This window comes from Nannospalax galili, unplaced genomic scaffold (assembly GCF_000622305.1).
Source record: "Nannospalax galili isolate Female #2095 unplaced genomic scaffold, S.galili_v1.0 scaffold513, whole genome shotgun sequence".
Classification (NCBI taxonomy): Eukaryota; Metazoa; Chordata; class Mammalia; order Rodentia; family Spalacidae; genus Nannospalax; species Nannospalax galili.
This window is the reverse complement of record NW_008334861.1, coordinates 3,207,276-3,227,430: the sequence shown is the minus strand read 5'-3', so window position 1 is coordinate 3,227,430 and position 20,155 is coordinate 3,207,276. Positions and strand designations below refer to the sequence as shown.

The window sequence follows — 20,155 nt, the reverse complement described above, 5'->3', positions numbered from 1 at the left end:
GGCAGCGGAGGGCCCCGCGGGCGGGGAGGCGCGTAGCCCACGGTCCCTGACGGCCCCGGCGGCCAGGCGCACTCCTGCACCTCCTGGGGGGCCGTAGCCAGGCAACGCCCGGCGCGCCCGCCCATCCCCCGCTGCCCTTTTCTCCCTGGTTGGGTGCAAGGGAGCATGCCAGCGTCTGGCCTCGGCCAACGAAGAGTTAAGCCGAGGGGCGTGGAACTGCCCTCCCCTTGGGGGCGTGCCCCCCTCCCCCGCTAGGCGGCTCGGCCCCCCGCGGTAGAGTATGGCCCCCGGCCCCGGCCCGGGACCCGAGGTCCCACGCACTGGCCAGTGAAAGACGCCATCCCCTTCCCGCCCGCCTCTTTCCCTCTCCGGCCAGCACCATGGGATGTAATATGTGCGTGGTCCAGAAACCGGAGGAGCAATACAAGGTGATGCTTCAGGTAGGGCGCCTGGACCGCTAGGTAGAAGGGCGCAGCCCGGCTGAGGGAAGCTGCAAACCTCGTGGGGAGGGCCAGGTGGAGTCCGAGAGGCAGGTGTGGGAGGGGGAAGAGGAAAAGGTAGGGAACCAATCTCACCCTAAGATTCTGGGTTGCTGGGTGTTGGTGCTCCGTGGGAACTGGCCCCAGATGGGGGAGCAGGATGGTGATGGGGATGCGAAGCGCATCACTTGGACGCCCGGAGTACGTACGGGGACGAAGCCTGTGTCCAGATCAGGTCGGAATGGGGAAGTTGGGATTGACCCGAGTGGGACAGTTCTCAGTCCCGGGATCCAGAGCCGGGAGGCGCTATATGCCCCGCGCGGGCTGGAGGTTGCATAGCAACGAGCTCGGTCCCTGGCACACGCTCCCTGGGCTGAACCCAGACCCAAAGAAGCAGTTGAGTGCTGGTGATGCTGAAGGCGGCCAGATCCCGGTCCCCGCAGGCCAGCCCTAATGCGCCGTCAACGACCGGGCTGGGGTCGGTTGGGTGCCCATTCTTGCACCCATTCCCTGGTCTGACCCAGCCGCGACAGTGGGCTCCCGGGCCTCGGTCGTCTTGGGTGAGTAGGTGCCACTGGTGGCGGCGGTTCCCGGCCGGTGCTCTGCCTGTTGGCACGCGCTGTGGCCTGCTGGGCCTGGGGGGACTTGGAGGGCGTTGCGAGCAACGCGTGCTGGGTGGGAAGAGACACCTCGTCGCACGCTCGCACCTTGAGCCCAGCCCTTCAGACACGAGCGGGGTTTCCTTGTCTGTGCGTGGCGTGACTACGTGAGTGCGTGCCTGTGCCCCGTCTGTGTGTGCGCGGAGGCTCCCCAGCCCCGCGTGTGTACTTTCTATGTGCAGCCTGCGACTTGTCTAGAGAAATGTGTCTCTGATGATGTGAACTGAGACCCACTAGGGCTAAGCGTAGAGAGATCAAGGTCAAAGGGAGTTAGGGCCAGGAGCAGATGTGGATGCAAACAGGTGTGTGTTCAGTGGCTCCTGCTCTAGCTCCTCCTGAGTTTGTTGATCAGGACCAGGGAACAAGTGCATGCAAGAGAGGTGTTGGCTAGAGGGAAACCTGTGGACTTCCGGGCATATGGGGAAAACTGCGGGAACGGCTCTTGGACGAGCCGGGAAGCAGGAGTGAATCACAGTAGTGAGGTTTTGAAGTGGTTCTGGGAACCCAGCGTTCTTACTTTTAGTTTATCTGACTAGCAAGAACAGGAGGCAAGGGACAGAGAGGGTGGGAGTGGCGGGCTAGGTGTGGGAGTTCTTGGGCACATCCCTTCTCTACTTGGGTCTCATCTCCAGATCTCTGCCCTCTGGATTCTTCCCTCTGGCCAACCCGCTCCACTGCTGCTGTTTCTCCTCTCTGGTTTGGGTGTTTAGACCCCTTACCTGGCTGGCTGTTGCCACTCCTAATGATGTAAGGGTCTTGAATGACCCAGTGTGAGACTGACTAAAGGGATTCATTAGAACCTATTGGATTTCAGAACTGGGGCAGAACATGGGGTTGGGCTGGTCGTTGATAGGACTACAGAACCCATTCTTACTGCTTCCTTTCTATCAATGGCCCACAGTTCCAAGCTGGTCTCTTGACTTTCTTAGAGAAGGTGCTGGTGTAGTGCTTAGTAATAAAGCTGGCCTCAACAGGACAGGAGGAAAGGGGAGGATAACTTGAGTCACATGGTAGGCCTGAAAGAACCATGGGTGGGAAGTGACACTGGTGACCCTTGGCAATCCTGGACATGCCATATGTCCAGTGGAGCTGCCTACAGTGAGGTTCTAATGGTGCGGTGGGGGGGGAGGAGCCGAGGGATCCCTGGGTGTGAGAATTCCTATCAGATCCTTTGCTTAAAAGAGAGCCCCACTTCTCATAGAGAGCCTTACTTCCCACAGAAAGGATTTTGTCCTGGGCCAGGAGCTGGGGCCACTGTAGTGCAGCCACCATCCTGTGCTCAATACCCAGGGGATGCTGGTCCTTAAAAGCTTGTTTAAAGTTTGGATACAAACTTTCACGTTCTCCTTTCTTGGCACAGTCAGAGATGAGATGGTTTTTAAAAGCAGAGTCCACCAGGCTGCACACATCTTTGATCCCAGGGAGGCAGAAGCAGATGGATCTATGTGAGTTCGAGGCCAGCCTGGTCTACATAGCGAGTTCCAGGCCAGCTGGGGCTACAGGGAGACTCTGTCTCAAAAAGACAAATAAATAAACAAACAAATAAATAAATAAATAAATAAATAAATGCAGAGCTAACCTTTCAAATTAAGAGAAAAGAAAGGAAATGAATGAAAAACATGTATATGGAAAACGGTGAAAGGTATTAGCCAGCCCAGGTGACAGAACTTCTGAGAGGGACTGCCCAGCAGACTCAGGGAGTTTCTATCAGGCTAGATTGTATTTCTACCAGAGTAGAAGGACACTTTTGTCTTGAAAATGCTGGAAGCTTCCAGGACCCCTTGCCTGACTCCCAGGATCCTTAAACACACATGCTCCCCCAGACTGAGTGCCCGTCTCCCTGCTGTTCCTAAAGTGCCCACTCATGGCCTCTGTAGCTTGCCAGTAGGGACCCTTTCTCACAATGACGCACAAGAACTTAAAAGAAATTACAGCTTTATTGACATAAAATTCATCTACCATGCAATGTATGTTTTCAAAGTGAACAATTCAGTGCTTTTGGCTCTTACGGATAGTGCTGCTGTGAATACTAATGTAGAAGTACTCTACACCTGCTTTCAATTCTTTTGAATAATAACCCCAAAATAGAATTGCTGGATCATATGTTAATTTTAAGTCACCTTTTCACAGTAGTAGTACCATTTTACATTAACAGTAGCAATATACAAGGGTTCCAGTTTCTCCACATGCTTGCCAACACTTGCTATTTTCTGGTTACCTCTCATAGCTATCTTATGAGGTGTGAAATGGCATCTTTTTGTTCAGATGTGGTGCTGGGGATGGAAGCCAGGGACTTGCACATGCCAGGGAAGAGCTCTATTACGGAGGAGCCACACTCCCTATCCCACGTTGTGAATTTGACTTGCATAACCGGTTGGCTAAACACTGGGACATCTTTTCTTGTGCTTATTGTCCATTTGCCTATCCACCTTGCAGAAGTATCTGACTCTATGATACTATGATGCTCTGACTGCTCCTAACTTTGCATTTGTTTTTCAAGATTGTTTTCACTCTGCTGGGTCCCTTGTTTCCGTTTGAATTTTGAGACCATCTTGTTCTCTCAGAAAATAAACCAACTGGAATTTTGATGGGGATGACCTTGAATTTGTAGATCAAATTGGAGGGTATTGCTCATTTGTTTGTGTCTTTATTTCAATGATATCTTGTGCTTCAGTATTTCATTTATTTGTTTGTGGGTTTTGTTATTGTTTGAGACAGGGTTTCACCATATAACCCTAGCTGGCCTGGAACTCTCTGCGTAGACCAGGCTGTCCTTGAATTTATAGAACTCTACCTGCCTCTACCTCTGCCTCTTGAGTGCTGGGATTAAAGGTGTGCACTACCATGCCAGACTTTTCTTTTTCTTTTCTTTTTCTAAAAACAGGTCTCCCTGTAGCTACAGCTGGCCTGGAACTCTTTGTAGACCAGACAGGCCTTGATTTCACAGAGATCTACCAGCCTCTGCCTCCTGAGTGTTGGGGTTTAAGGTATGTGCCACCATACCCAGCCCAGCTGATTTTCTTTTTAAATTTTTAAAATTTACTTTATTTTCAGGTGTGTGTGTGTGTGTGTGTGTGTGTGTGTGTGTGTGTATGGTGTGTGCAGGTGTCCACAGAGGCTAGAGGCATCCTTGAGCTGGAGTTCCAGGCAGTTGTGAGTTATCTGATGTGGGTGCTAGGAGCTGAACTCCAGACCTCTGGAAGAGCAATACACATTCTAAACTGCTGAGCCATCTTTCCAGCCCTGCATCTTATTCTTTTCGATGCTGTTGTAAATGGAATTTCTTTTTGAGGCACTGTAGCCCGGGCTAGCTTGGAAATCACTGTGTGGCCCAGGCTGGCCTTGAACTGATGACAATCCTCCTGCCTCAGCTTCTCAAGTCTAGGAGTCACCATGTTAGACTTGGAATTGTTTTCTCTTTTCTTTCTTTCTTTCTTTCTTTCTTTCTTTCTTTCTTTCTTTCTTTCTTCTTTCTTTCTTTCTTTTGTGTGTGTGTGTAGCCTACTAAGCTCACTGTGTGTGTGTTTTGCTTTGGTCTTTTTGAGACAGGGTCTCCCTGTAGCCCCAGCTGTCCTGGAATTCACTATGTAGACCAGGCTGGCCTTGAACTCACAGAGATCCACCTGTGTCTGCCTCCCCAGTGTTGGGATTAAAGGCGTGCGCCACCGTGCCTAGTTGGAATTGTTTTCTAAGTTTCACTTTTTTGTTTTCTCATTGTCAATGTATAGAAATACATTTAAGTGCTGGAGATGGATCCTGCAGCCTTGCACTAGCTAGGACAAGCACTCTACTACTCAACTAACCACCCCAGTCTCTATTACTAATTTTCACACACTGATCTTGTATTGTGCAATCTCAACTCATTTATTCTTGTCACTTTGTAGATTTTTCTATGTACTATGAATATGTTGTTGGCACATAGAAATAATTTTACTTATTTCCAATCTGTGTGCATTTTTTACCAATCTCCTGCGGCTAGAACCTCCACTACAGAGTTGAGTAAATATAGTGAGTGCAGGCATCCTTGTCTGAGAGGGAAAAGTGTGCACTTCTCTACCAGTTAGAACGGTAGCTGTGTGCTTTTTGTTTGCTTTTTCTTTTCTTTCCCTCCTCTTCTCTTCTCTTCTCTTCTCTTCTCTTCTCTTCTCTTCTCTTCTCTTCTCTTCTCTTCTCTTCTCTTCTCTTCTCTTCTCTTCTCTCCTGTCCTCTCCCCTCCCCTCCCCTCTCATCTTGTCTGTCTTGTTTCTGAGACTGGGTCTCCCTGACCCAGCTGGCCTGAAACTCACTGTGTAGGCAGACTGGTCTCTCACAGAGATCTGCCTGACTCTGATTCCCAAGTGCTGGATTAAAGGCTAGTACTGGGCTTCACCACTACACTAGGCTTGTTTTTGTTTTTCGGAGACTGGATCTTGCTGTGGAGAGGAGGCCTCAAATTCTTGATCCTCCTGCCTGAGAATATTGGAATCCCAGGCTCTCTGTGGGGTTTTCATATATGTCCTTTACCAGGCTAAGAGTTGCTGAAAATTTTTATCATGAGAGATTGTTAGATTCTGTCAAATGCTTTTTCTGCTGCTATTGAGATGATTGGGTGGTTTTGTTCCTTTATTCTCTGCTGAAAAGGTCTGTTGCAGGCCCTTTAGTACAGCATGTCAGAACTCCAAGCCCATCTCTATTATGGCAGTCATGTTCTCCCAGCACACAGGTTTCGGGGGTTCAGGGGGATGAGAGGGTACGCTTGGAAAATACAAATCTTCCCTCTGCTAAAAAGGATGACTACATGTTGTTGGGGAAAGCTGCTAAGTGTCTGCTTTCCAGAGCCTCTCCTGGTGCTCCTGCTTCCTGGACCCGCCGACCCCCTTGTCATGCATGTATTTAGTCAGATTCCAAATTCTAGAGACCTTTTCTGTTTCATTGTCTTCCATATTATCCCAGTCTTCCTAAACATGACATTTTTTTTTTCTGAGACTCTGACCTGCTAGTAAATCAGCCCCCACGCAGGGCACTCTACTCATTTCTTCAGTCCCCACTCACTGCCCAGTGGGCCCTTTGAGAGAGGATGAGTCACCACCAGCCTAAGATACCTAGCCAGCCCTTTGGATGGTCTCAGGCCTTCTTCCAGTACCTGTTTGCCGTGCGAGTCCCTGCTGTGGCAGCTAGCATCCCAGGTAGAGACCCCTCCTCCACTGCCCAGTTTAAGAGATCTGCATCTGCCTACCTGCTCTGCATCCATCCTTTCCTGGGGAAGAAAAGTCACTGTGACCAGAATGAATGAAAGGAGGCAATGAATTCTAATAGGCCAGACTTGGTCACCATGCTTTATTTGTATCATTGTCCCAAGATTTTCTTTTTTTAAATTTTTAAGCTTATTGTGTGTGTATGGGGGGGTGTTGCATGTATGTCACGGTGCATGTATGGGACTCAGAGGACAACTTGGAGGAGGCAGTTCTCTTCACCATGTAGGTTCCTGGGATGGATGGAATATACAGATTGTCAGGCTTGGTGTCAAGTATCCTTATCCACTGAGCCATCTCATAGGCCCTTTTCCTCTTCCCTCCCCCAACCTTCAGCAGCGTCTCATGTAGCCCAGGATAGCCATGAATTCTGCACAGCTGGGAATGGATTTGAATTCCTGATTCTCCTCCTGCCTTTCTTCTGAAGTGCTAGGATTATAAGCATGTCCTACCCCAATATTTAAAATATAAAATGCCTCTGTACCTTGGACAAGAACAATAACACCTGCACTTCCTTTTTTTTTTTTTTTTTGGTCTTTTTTGAGACAGGGTCTCCCTGTAGCCCCAGCTGTCCTGGAACTCACTATGTAGACCAGGCTGGCCTTGAATTTACAGAGATCCGCCTGCCTCTGCCTCCTACCTGCTGGGATCAAAGGCGTGCGCCACCACACCCAGCTTTTTTTTTCCTTTTTAAAGATAGGTCACTCTGTTGCCCAGGTTTGCTTCAGCCTTGGAGGTGAGGGGCTAGAGAGATGATTCAGCAGTTAAGAGCACATACTGCTCTTGCAGAGGATCCAAGTTAAATTCCCAGCACCCATATCAGGCAGCTCATAACTTCCAGTAACTCCAGTTCCAGGGGATCTGATACTCCCTTCTGTCCTCTGCAGACACCAGGCATGCATGTGGCACACATGCATGCATGTAGGCACTCACACATAGATATAAAATAAAAGTAAATCTTTAAAAAATTTGTAGGTGAGGGGTAGAGGGATGGCTTAGCAGTTAGGAGCACTTGCTGCTCTTGCAGAGGACCTGGATTCAGTTCCCAGTCCTCACATGGTGACCAACCTGTAAATCCAGTTCCAGTGGATCTGACTACCTCTTCTGGTGTCCTCAGGCACCAGACATGCACATATATACAAAACATTCATACACAAAAAACAAAAATGTTTAAAAAGTTGTAGGTGATGCTTCCATTGCAGCCTTGGTGTTAAAGATCAAATTATCATATTATACAGTGTTGGAGATTCAACCTAGGGCCTTGCACATGCTAGACCTATGCTACATTCCTAGCACTTTCCTTCTGAGTTCCAAGGACTGTCTGATCCATTGAAATAGTGACTGGCATATCAGCAGTTGTAGGGATGGACAGCAGGGCCATGCAGATACTTGGGTATGACACTAATGGCCACTGTCTTGGTGACAATGGTTTCACAGGTATATAGACATGATATAGAAAATATGTTACACTCCACATTCCAAATATATGTAGTTATATGTACAAAACCCAGAACAACATGTCTTACACATGCACACCCTGGAGTAAATCTGAGTTTCATCTCAGCCTTGGGCCCTGGGGTTGTCTGTGTAATCTGATTCTTTTCAGTGTGGTGTCATGATAGGAATGGCTCTGCTCCAACCCTTAGCTGTGGGATCAGGGGCAAGCTGTGTGCTGACCAATTTCCTGACCTGTTATGTGGGAGTGAAAGAGCACTTGCCTAGAGTAGATGAGCTGATGGAGGTAGCTTGCATGCATCTGGCAGTGATCAAGGTCTACATTGGGTCCCCTGGGTCCTGTTGAGTAGCCAGTGTTGCTGCTGCAGCCCCCTCGGTTGTTATGCATAGTGTGTTCCTGGCTAACTCCGGTGACAGAGATATGCCTTCTCTTACTCTGAGTATCTGTAATGTCAAAGAAAAGAGAGGGGAAACAAAACAAAACAAAACAGGAAAAGGCTCCAAAGTTGCCAGGAAGTGTAGCACCTAAGGTGAGTTAGGAGAGGGACAGGGACAACAGTAGAGGCATACTTGGTCTTTTTGCATGGAAGGACAGACTGAGACCTTGCAGACCTGGATGCTGAGGTGTATTCCTTTTCATAACGTGTTCTGTTTGATCCTCATGGCTGCTTGGGGCAGATAGCATCATTATGATTATGGCTAGATGTGGATCGGCACTCGCTCTGCCAGGTTAGCCAGAGGTGATGGCAGCTAGTGTTCCCAAGTGGCTTATATTGTATCTGGAAAGCTGTGAACAATATTCAAAGGAGATGGCTTCAGAAGTTGGATCTACACCTTACTGGACATTCTTTCTGTGTACTTCTGAGGCAGGACTGCAGAGCTGTAAAGAGGCAGCTGGCCTCTGGAAAGGCAGAGGGGGAATCTCAGCAGACTCTGGGCTAGCATTACCTACGAAGTGGCTTTGGGAAGGGGAAATGCTTGGAGCCCAGCCTGGTTTCTGAAGTTTTGTTATAGGAGTCTTGTGTACACCCCTTCCCCTGCTTCAGACCCCATATCCAGGTGCATCTTGCAGGAGGTCTCAGACCAGGCTTCACTCCATTACAGGGAGATCCCTGTTAAAATGCCTGTCCAGATTCAGAAATGGAGCCTTGGAATCTGCATTTCTTTCTCACAAACTGGGGGTGGGGTTGGTTTGCTGCTGCTAACCTGAAGTAGGAATTTGGAGAAGGTCAGTGGAAGCCCCAGATGACATCAGTATCAGTGGGGAAGTAGAGTGTTTTACAAGTAAAGGCCATCACAGACCTATTCAATTCGGAAGTTAGGACTTCTAGAGGACACTGCCTAAATGGGGTCTTAAAGGACATGAACCGACCCTATGCCCACCACCCATACCCCTTACGAACATGCAGGCAGCTCTCGAGGTACCACCTCCTCCCCAACTACTCAAAAAGGCCTTGCAGGAACAGTTCTCCTGTCCTTCTCTGCCCTCTAGCACTGGGCTGAAGGGCAGAAAGGGTGGGTACAGAGATTGAAGGATGGGGGTGGTTTGCAGCCATCAGTGGAATAATTCACTCAGGCAAGGGTCATCACTGTATGGTAACACTACTAGATGTGAAAGGTTGGAAACAGGGTGTTTGCCAGGCCTCAAAGCATTGCCCCCAATCACTGTGAACTAGGAAGAGGAGTCTTGCATCATATGCCAAGACACATGTACACATGTGGAATCCCAAAATTGAGGAGGCAGAGTCAGGAGGAGGACAGCCTGAGCTTTGTGGCAAGAGTGTGTCACAAACAAAAAGTGCACCTTATAAGGGAGAGATTTACAGTCACTACCTTGCCCATGTGATAAAACTGAGCATCCCCAATCTTGGAATGCAGTGGGGCAGGAGGCAGGATACAGAATTGTCACCTGGCTGATTCTTTTGTCAAAATGTTTAACCTGAGTCATCACAGGAACAAATCAGCAAGTGTAGATTATAGGATATTCTACAAGGACTCTGCCAAGAGGTCAGTGTCATGAGAAACAGTGGGTAGATTGCTTTAGACTAAAAAGTAGACTAGAGACAAATGTAACATGTGCTCCTTGATTGGATCCAGGATCAAAATTAGTTATAAGGGTGTCATGGTACAATTGGTACGATTTGGAAATGTCTTGTAGGATCTGTGGTAAAGTATATAGTAATGTATGTGTTCAAGGAGAATGGAGTGATGGTTTTGGTGCTTGCAAATTCTTCTGCAAATGTGTGAGGGGAGCAAGAGGCCAGAGCAGGTGTGCTAGAAAGTGCTTTCTGGGGAAATCTGGGTAAAGGGAACATGCAGGTGTTTGCCCATCTTGGAAGGTGACAATTTTCAAAACCGAGAGTTGGGCAAACATAAATGGGGCATCTGCCATGCCACTGGACACACACACACACACACACACACACACACACACACACACACTCACTGTCCCTCTCTCAAGCAGAATGTCGAGGACCTGCTGTGTTTCTTTGGGTTTCTTTTCCCTCTGTTGATCTGCTCATTTGGACATCCCAGGAACACCTGTGTGGGCCTAGGAAGCTGTTTCCTGCGCATCCTCCTGTATACTGACTGCAGAGCTATTAGCCAGCAGGTTGGTGGGAACTGGAGGCTAACTTGCCTTTTTTTTTCTTTGCCCCAGCCTCAGTCTCCTCATCTGAAGAGTGGGGTAAGGAGGGTGTGATTGCGGCACCAGGGTCCCCCTAGAAATGATGTGGCTTCACCTGCTACCCCTTGCGTTATCGATGAAAATGCCAGGGACCTTTTTTGTCAGGCCACATGGGAACTCTTAGGCCTTGCTGATCTCTGAAGGTAGGACTCTTTTCTCTTGGCCCCATCTCCCTTCTCTTGCTCCGGACCTGGACTGGTAAGAAGGCATCCTGCTCCACAACGTGCCACGTGTGTTTGCGGAGGGTCTGTGAAGGAGGACCTGGAGCCCCATTCATGCGGGCTGGCGCGGGGTGGGGCCGCATCACGCACTGTAGCTGGGGCCACGGGGACCCGGGCAGAGTGCTGCTGCACGCGCCACCGCCCTTGCTTCTCCGCCTCTGCTGCCGCCGCGCGCTCTTTGTCTGCCGCTTCGGACCCAGAAGGCGGGGCGAACGCTCCCGAGGCCCCGCCTTCCGCCGCCCTTGGTGTAGCCGCCACAGCCCCCTGTCCCCTGGACTCACCGCGGACTCAACGTACTTACCCACTGCCAAAGTGTTATAGCGGTGTTAGCCACCCCATTCGGGATCCCTTCTCTAGGTCTTGATGCGTACTCCCTCCCCTCTCTGGCCTAAGGAATTTTTTTTACTCTACTGATTCTCATCAGCATCCATCCCTCCCCACAAGCTCCTCTCTTAAAACTAAAAGGGAACAAAGCATCCTGAGCTACACCCATGCATTTCTGTAAAATCTTTCTCGACGCCCCATTCCAGGCAGTGTCCAGCTAACAAATCCAGAAGTTCTCTCTCCATCGTGCCCCCCTCCCATTTCCGTTGGTTCTCTCTGTTGACGTTAAAGCTGTATTCCCTATCCTCAACCATTCAATATCAGGGTGCCCCAAAGTCTTCCATTTAGTTTCCCACTTCATCTCTTCCTCATGATTTCAAATCAAGAACAGTTTGTACTTGGATTCAGCAACAATGGTCACAGCATACTCGAGTTGGCAGCTTGTGATTGAGACAAGTGTAGGTGGAGTGGAGCACTGGAGGTGTTTACAGGACTCAGGACCTTAAAACTGCAATGAACAAAATGTGTTCAGCCTTGTGTGATGGCCCACGTCTATAATCCCAGCTCTTGGAAGGCGGAGGAAGGAGGAACAGCAGCTTAAGGATCGTTTCTGCTTGCTACAGAGAGAGTTCTAGGCTACAATGATAGATAAGATCCTCTTTGAAAACAAGCAAGCAAACACACATTCCCATTTCTAGTTATGCCCCAACTCTGGAGCTCTCTGTTCCACAGCCTTCCTTCTTTAAGGATATCCCTGGTCTCTGTGGACCTGTAAGCAGTTTTAAGTTTTACTGTGGCAAAGTACAAATAATGTAAAATGTGCTATTGATGACAATTCATCTTTTTCACAATGTTGTGGAACCGTCACTGCTGTCATTCCAGAACACGTTCGTTGCCTCCAAAGAGAACAGAGACCATTAAACCGCCACTCCCAGTCGCCTTCCCGCAGCTGCTGGCAATCATTACATACTGATTTCTGTCCCCATGATTTAGCCTGTTGAGGACAATACATTTAATGTGTGTGGCCTTTTGTATTTGCTTTCTTTCGCTCAATAATAGACCATCTTCAAGGTGCTTCCATGTTGGGGCACACATCAGCAGTTTTTTATTCCTTTTTGTCGTTGAATAATAATCTGCTTTGCATGGGCCACACCATATTTATCTGTTTGGTCTCATGCTAAGGTAAACAATAAGCCATATCCTACCCTCGCATGGCCAGCTAGCCCTTGTCCCCATTCAGTTCTGTTTACATGTTACCTCCCTGACCACTTGATCCTCCCCCTCTCAAGCAACTTCAGCTTTTTCTGTAACTTTTAACTGAGTAGTTTGAAATGCTTGCTTGTTTCTTGCTGTTCCCTTAGTTCTGCCAGTGAGAGGGTAGCAGGCTAGGCTATTCTGCCCTCCTCTTTTCAGAGGATCCCAGAGGACTGCGGACACGAAAAGTCACTTGTACATACATTTCCTGGGCTCTTTGACTACTGGACTCATCTCTACCCCTGTCCCCTCCTACCTTCCAGTTACACTGTGTGAGCAGGGGAGGAGGGGGAGGGGAAAGGGAAGTGGAACTGGAAGGGGAAGAAGTGGAAGGTACTACTGTGTTCTAAGCTCTCTGCCCCATTGAGAAGCACCTGCCTCCTCTTTGCTTCACCTTTCACCTTTCCTGTTGGACTGGGGTGGGAACAGAGCTCCTCTCTATTTCCCCTGTTTTCCAGGCTTCCATGGAAATCACCAGTCCTCTGCCCCTCTGGGAATGTGGGCTACCCCAAAATACAAGATTCCTAGGACCGTTCCACTCCAGTCTAGGGGCCTCTGATAGGAAGCAGGAAATGGCTCTTGGGACCTCATTTTCCTCATTCATTCTCCATGCCTAAAGCTAATCCGTACCCAGAATCTTATCACTGGGGAGGCAGAGGCAGGAGAATAAAGAGCTCAAGGCCAACCTGTGACTACAAGAGACCTTGTCTCAAAAAACAGTTCTCAGCTGGGCGTAGTGGCGCACACCTTTAGTCCCAGCACTCGGGAGGGAGGCAGAGGCAGGTGGATCTCTGTGAGTTCAAGGCCAGCCTGGTCTACATAGTGAGTTCCAGGACAGCTGGGGCTACAGGGAGACCCTGTTTCAAAAAGACCCAAACCCCCACCACCACCAGCAAAAAACAGTTCTCATGCCTACCATGACCCCTCCCCCTAGCCTCCAGACAGGCTCCTGCACTCTTAACAGTTGGAGCAGCAGGCCCGCCCCATATACTCCTGACCCGCTGGTTGTGGGGAGACAACAGCAGCACACAGGGCCTTATATCAAGAGGCTAGGGCAGTGGTGGCTCTCACTGGATACCCAGCCATGGATGAGCCAAAGCTTGCAGAATAGGCATTCACTGGCACCCTCTAAGGAAGGGTAATCAAGGGATCCTGGCTCTGACTCTGTCCACTGGAGTCTGGAGCAGTCAACATGTCCTCTCCCCACTCCCAGCCTCTTGTGCTCTTGTGCCCAGACATATTGAGCTAGGGTATACAGGGCCACATACCGCACCTTGGCCACCCAAAGAGCCCTTTCTGCAAATCTCACAGGGGGTGGCACCTGGAGAGGAGAATGTATGGCTCACACCTGCCCTATGGTAAGACCCTCAGCCTTCCAGGAAGAAACAGATTCCAGGGCTCTCAAGGGAAGGCTAGGGCTTGCTGGGCCAACTCCTGGGGCTGGGGCTGGGGCTGGGCTTTGTCCTTACTTCCCATAGCCAGGGCTCCCCTTAGGGGTTTCTTTTTCCCAACTACCAACTTCATCTTCTTCAAAAATGACATCACCCAAACTTCCTGAGGTGTTTCTGTTTTTTAGGTTCTTTGTTTGTTTTTGTTTTTTGAGAAGTTCTCAGGTAGTACAGGTGTCTTTTTAAAATTAAATTTTATTTTATGTGTCTGAGTGTATTGCCTGCATATGCAATGCCTGCAGAGGTCAGAAGAAGGCGTGGATCACCTGGAACTGGAGTTACAGTCAGTTGTTAGCTGCCATGTGGGTGCTGGGAACTGAACCTGGGTCTTCTACAAGAGCTCTGCAAGAGTTAAGTGCTCTTAACTGCTAAGCCATGTCTCCAGTCCCACAGGCTGGTCTTGAACTCACTTCATGACTTTAGACTTCTGATCCTCCTAAGTGCTAGGATTACAGAGTATACCACACACCCAGTTTTAGGTAGTGCTAGGGATCAAACCCAGATCTTTGTTGCATGCTGGGCAAGCCCTCTACCAACTGAGCTACATCTCCCTCCGTGCAATACTATTCTCTTTTATAAGTTTATAAATTTGCTGTCAATGTTAAGTATGCACTGATGGTGTGTGCCTTTAATCCCACCAAATGGGAGGTGGTGGTGGCAGGAGGATCAGCAGCTCAATGCCAGTCTGGACTACATGAAACCCTGACTCAAAGAAACAAAACTTTGCTCTACCAGGTTCGAATCCCAGCACCCGGCTAACAACTGTCCCTTACTCCACTTCCGGGGTATACGATGCCCTCTCCTGTCTTCTGCGGGCACTGCACAACACGGGTGCACTTATACACATGCAGGCATAACACTTAGACACATAAAATAAAAGTAAATAAATCAAAAATAATTTGTTTTTGGTCTTTTTGAGACAGGGTCTCTCTCCCTGTAGTCCCAGCTCGCCTGGAACTCCCTATGTAGATCAGGCTGGCCTTGAACTCACAGAGATCTGCCTGCCTCTGCCTCCCGAGTGCTGGGATTAAAGGTGTGCACACCACACCTGACCGAAAAATAATTTTTAAAAATTTGCTCTAAGTAATTTTTAAGCCTAAAATAATACTACTGGGTTATGAGGCTAGCTGTGTGGCATTTAGGCACACATAATGTTTCTCAGTTATATTTTTAAAAAGTAGTTAATTTTGTGTGCTAGAGAGATGGCTCAGTGGTTAAGAGCACTGGCTATTCTTGTAGAAGCCCCAGGTTCGAATCCCAGCACCCATATGGAGGCTAACAACTGTCCCTAACTCCATTTCCACAGGATCCGATGCTTCTTCTGTCCTCCGAAGGCATTGCAGCACAGGGCTACACTTACATACATGCAGGCATACATAAAAGAGTAGTTGATTTTGGGTTAGATGTATTCTCCCACACGAATAATCATAATAACAACACCAACAGCCACCACTACGGTGAGGATTCTTGTAAAAGTCCCATAATAATTGCTGACTCTCAAAGGGTCTGATGAACTTTCTCAAAGGCTTTTATAGTTATACTTTGGGGGAAGATTATTCTGACAGTGTTTTAGAAAGGATGTTGGACTGGGCTGCAATGAGGAACACCCAGTGCCATGGTGTCTACAGATGGCTAGTTTTTTAGGACCCCTGCCCCAGCCAAGGGCTCCAATTCAGCTGGACCAGTCTTGGCAACAGATTACAAAAGGAACAGACCTGGGTGCTGAAGAGTCTGTCATCCAAGAGAAACAATCCTGGCCAGGGAGTTGTGCCCTTGGGTGGCAATTGCTGGGGACTCCATTTCAGATCTTTGCGCTGCCCTGTATCCTCAGTGTAGTGCTTTGAGCACTTTTATTTCAAAAGAGATGCTGTTTGTACAAAGCCAACAGTGCTAATGCAGCCATTGTGAGCAACCTTGAGGCTTATACTTGACTTCAGCATTCTATGAAATTGGCTGCCAAAAGGTAGCTCACTTATTGCTAAGGTGCATACAATAGCCAATGTGTGCTAAGGCCTACATAGGCCTCAGAGGGCCAGCGAAGATGAGCCGAGCTACATTGCGAACTGGAAGTGGGCTTGCAGGCATGGAAAATGTTGGAAGATAAAGTGGAGTTCTTCTGAATTATTCCAAAGGAGGTAGGTTGCACTTGATGAAGGAAACATTTTCATTTAATAGTTTCCTGACAATAGTCTCTGTCAGCAAGTGCCACTTTCCCAACACTGGAAGCAAAGTGGATTCCTTCCAGATTGCTTCAAAGAACGTAGGTCTGCCCTTGTGAGGGAACTACATATCTATAATTTTTTTTAGTGATGGGGACATTAGTAGGCAAGTGATCTGTGGCTGAGCTATACTCCCAGCCTGGAAGAAATCTTTTCTATTGTTGGCTTTTTTAAATTTGAGACAGAATCTCATTTATGCCAAGCTGGCAGGCATCAAACTCACTATGTAGCTGAGGCTAACCTTGAAATCGTACTCCTCCTGCCCCTCCTTGCAAGTGCTGGGATTACAGGTGTGAGGAACATTTTTAAAAGTTTTTTTTTTTTTGCCTGGTGTGGTGGGAACACGCCTTTAATCCCAGCATTTATGAGGCAGAGACAGGCAAATCTGTATAAATTCAATGCCAGCCTGGTCTACACCCTGAGTTCCAGGACAGCTACAGGAGACTCTGTCTCAAAAAGACCAAAAAAACCTAGCATGCACAGTATTGGCTTTCATTATTGAATTTTAAAACAAAATTTGTTATTGATGATTCTCTTCCCTCCACCTTCTCCCCCATCCCCTCACCCCTTTGTATCCCTCTAATTCCATAGCCTCCTTTGTGTTTTCATGTCACTATTCATGTGTCCTATTGCTCCCCGTCCCAATTTTCTCTTCATGTTCTCCTTTTTATTTGTTGTTACTTTTTTGTTTTTGTGGGTCCCAAGAATCCATCTCAGATCAGGTGTGGGAAGCAAACACTTTTACCCACTGAGCTGTCTCTCCAACCTCCAACTTGGTTTTATTTTCATTAGTTTGTTTTTTTGTGGTATGTGTGTGCTGCATGTAGGTAGGTATGTGAATGTACATGCCCATGTGACCACATGTGGAGGCCAGAAGAAGATGAGGATGTCAAGTGTCTTCCACTGTTGTCCTTCACCTTTCAGTGAACCCGCCAGTGAGCTCTTGATATCCACCTGTCGGTGCCCCCAGTGCTGGGGTTATAAGCACATGCAGCCATGCCCAGCTTTTACACAGGTTCTGGGAATCTGAGCTCAGGTCCTCATGCTTGCATAGCAAGTACTCTTACCCTTACTTGGGGAGCAATCTCCCCAGGCCCTTTCACGTTTGTTTTTTGTTTTTATTTATTTATTTATTGTTTATTTGTTTGTCTTTTTGAAGCAGGGTCTCCCTGTAGCCCCAGCTGTCCTGGAACTTACTGTGTAGACCAGGCTGGCCTTGAACTCACAGAGATCCGCCTGCCTCTGCTTCCCAAGTGCTGGGACTACAGGCATGCGCCACCATGTCTGGCTATTATTTTTATGTGTATGAGTGTATTGCCTGCATGTATATAAGTGCACCCATGTTGTGCAATGCCCACGGAGGTCAGAAGAGGGCGTCAGATCCCGTGGAACTGGAGTTACAGACAGTTCTTAACTACTATGTGGGTGCTGGAAACCTAATCCCAGTCCTCTGTAGGAGCAGCCAGTACTCTTAACCGCTGAGCCATCTCTCCAGTCCCTTTTTTTTGTACTTTTAGACAGCGTCTCTCTGTAGCTCCAGCTGACCTGGAACTTCCTATGTAGACTGGGCTGGTCCTGATCTCACGGAGATTCACCTGCCTCAGCCTCCGGAGTGCTGGGATTAAAGGTGTGCCACCATGACTGGGCATCCTTCACCTTTTTTTGAAGGCAAGATCTCATGTACCTTAGGCTGGCCTTGAACTTACGAAGATAAAACAGTTCAAGGCCAGCCTTGAGTAAAAGAGTGGTCTGAGTAACTTCGTGAGACCCCAAAAGAAATACGTGCCCTTCCATAAAGTGCCCTGTATAACAACTTTGCCTGTGTACTGTGCCTATTTTACTGATGATCAATCTGTGAGCTGTTGTTGCGTTTGGTTGTTGGATCATGGAACATACATGCCTTAGCAGTTTAGCATTGGCTGTCCCCAGATGTGCTAATAGGAATCTTTTCATCCTGCTCTGGCACAACAGCACTTGGCCACCTTTTCTCTAGATGCCTTAGCTGCTTGATGTCATTTGCCCATGTTGCTATTGAGTTTTGTTTTCCTAGTGTTGCCATGATTCTTCATACGACCAGGTAACTAACCCGTTGTCAGTTCTGTGCCTTGTGGTATTTTTCCTGGGCCTGTTCTTTTTTAATATTTTTATTTTTATTTTATGTGTATGCGTGTATTGCCTGCATGTAGGTAGGTAAGTGCACCCGTGTCGTGCAATGCCTGCGGAGGTCAGAAGAGGCTGTCGGATCCCCTGGGACTGGAGTTACAATGGACAGTTGTTAGCTGCCATGTGGGTGCTGGGATTTGAACCCGGGTCTTCTGCAAGAACAGTCAGTGTTCTTAACTGCTGAGCCGTCTCTCCAGCACCCCCCCCTGCTCCCCCAGGCCTGTTCTTATGCAGCCTCTTGTCCAGAAGTCTTCCATTCCTTCCATTTTTCCCTAGTTTTCATCTTTGGAGTATGAAAACTTTCTCTTTCCTCACTGCATGCATTCCATTCCTTTGCTTACCAAGGCAGGGCATTTACCGTGGTCCATTTGTACCTGTGGTCTATTTGGATTTGCTTTGTGGGGCTTGTACCAGATGACAGCAAAGGAGGTATAAGTGTAGAGTAAGTCCTGAATGTCAGGCAAATAACCAACATTTGGGACACAGCTGCCTGTGGGGCTGAAGGGGAGGCTGGTGGAAGCATGCTGGGTTTGGATGCCATTTTTTGTGGCCATGGAACTGGAACCCAGGTCCTTGTATATGCTGGGCAAGTGCTCTACCATTTAACTACACACCCAGGCCCGAGTACCTTTTACAGACAGATAGGTAATGTGGGGGTCAGAGATGCTTATGGCCTCAGGACCATTCCAGAACAGCAGGATAAGAACTGCTGTGGTCTTTCACCGTGTACCTGGCCCCATACTGCTTTGCTCAGTGCCCCATGTATTTCCATCTTGTTGGGAGCCCTTCCTCTCCTAGAGGGGCTAATCTCTTCCTTGTCACAGTTTATTTCTGTCTCACCATGACCTGAAGCCACGAGAGGCTAAGGGGTGTGTGGCCTCTGCCTCGGCCCAGGGGAATCTTCTGGGCTGTCATAGGCAATCTCTCTCATGGTCCCTGATCTAAGGTGCTAAAAGACTGTGTTCCCAGCCCCCACCAGCCTGCCCTGCAAACTTCCCAGTGCCTGGGCCTGGTTTCCATAGTAACACTGCTGCTGGGTAACTTAATGATTCCAGGGAGAAAGGCATTCCTGCAGTTCTGTGTCACCTGAGCATTCCACTGAGTGCTTGTCCTGCCTAGAGAGTTTCAGGGAAACTCCCCCCACAGAATCAACTCTGAACTCTTCTGCCTCTTTGTTTCCACTTAAGGATAGTGATGAGCTGGCAGATGTTCCAAAACAAAACTTGAGTCATGAGCTAGAGCACTGGCCAATGTCCGTGGTGTAAACGCTCCACTATAGCCCATTTCAAACCACTACTATGAGCCACCACTGAGCATAAAATGAAGAGATGTGCAGTGGCACATCACCAAGTGTTTAGTTCCAGATGCACAGTATGGAAATAATGCCAGGAGCACAGATGATAGTAAAGTTTAGTAAAGCAAGCAGAGAGCCAGGAGGTGTCAGTATGTATCGCCTTTGTTTTTAATGCCATGCATTCAGTTGCACCTTAACACAGTTGCAGTGCTGATATTGATTTCTGTGTTGAACAACTAACTGGCTCTAGCCACCACTACAAGAGGACTCTCAGGCCATTCCTCACACCCTGTCAAAGGCTTTCCCTGCACACACACATACACCTTGGCACCTGCACACAGCCCTTTCCCCAACCTTCCTGGCTGTGTCCTCTTCAGTGGATGAGGTGCTTTCCTTCCCCCTTCTCCTCTTCTCTTCTCTTCTCTTCTCTTCTCTTCTCTTCTCTTCTCTTCTCTTCTCCTCTCTCTCTCTCCCCCTCCCTTCCCCCCTCCCCTTCTCCCTCTCCCTCCCATACTTCTCTTTTTCTCTCTAGCTCTTTTTTTTTTGCCAGTCAGGCTCTTATGTAGCCCAGGCTGGTCTTCAATTCAATTCCTTATGTAGTTGAGGCTGGCCTTTGAAATCCTGAGGCCCTGCCTCTACCTGCCTCCAGTGTGCTTTGTGTACTACCAGCTCCATCTGATTTTTAAATTAAAAAAAATTTTTAGTTTGCTTTTATCTTATGT

General features: G+C 48.4%; 1 protein-coding gene across 3 annotated transcripts in view; it reads left to right on the top strand.

Moving 5' to 3' along the window:
- Positions 1-20,155, top strand: part of Pdzd4 (PDZ domain containing 4) — a 29,683-nt gene continuing 9,528 nt past the window's right edge. Inside the window, exon 1 of one of the 3 annotated variants that reach the window (XM_008829555.3) lies at positions 1-440. In XM_008829555.3, the coding sequence (XP_008827777.1) occupies positions 381-440 (60 nt within the window). In that variant the 5' untranslated portion in view covers positions 1-380. The remainder of the gene's footprint in view (positions 441-20,155) is intronic. The other 2 variants (XM_008829554.2, XM_008829553.2) reach the window with 2 other exon arrangements.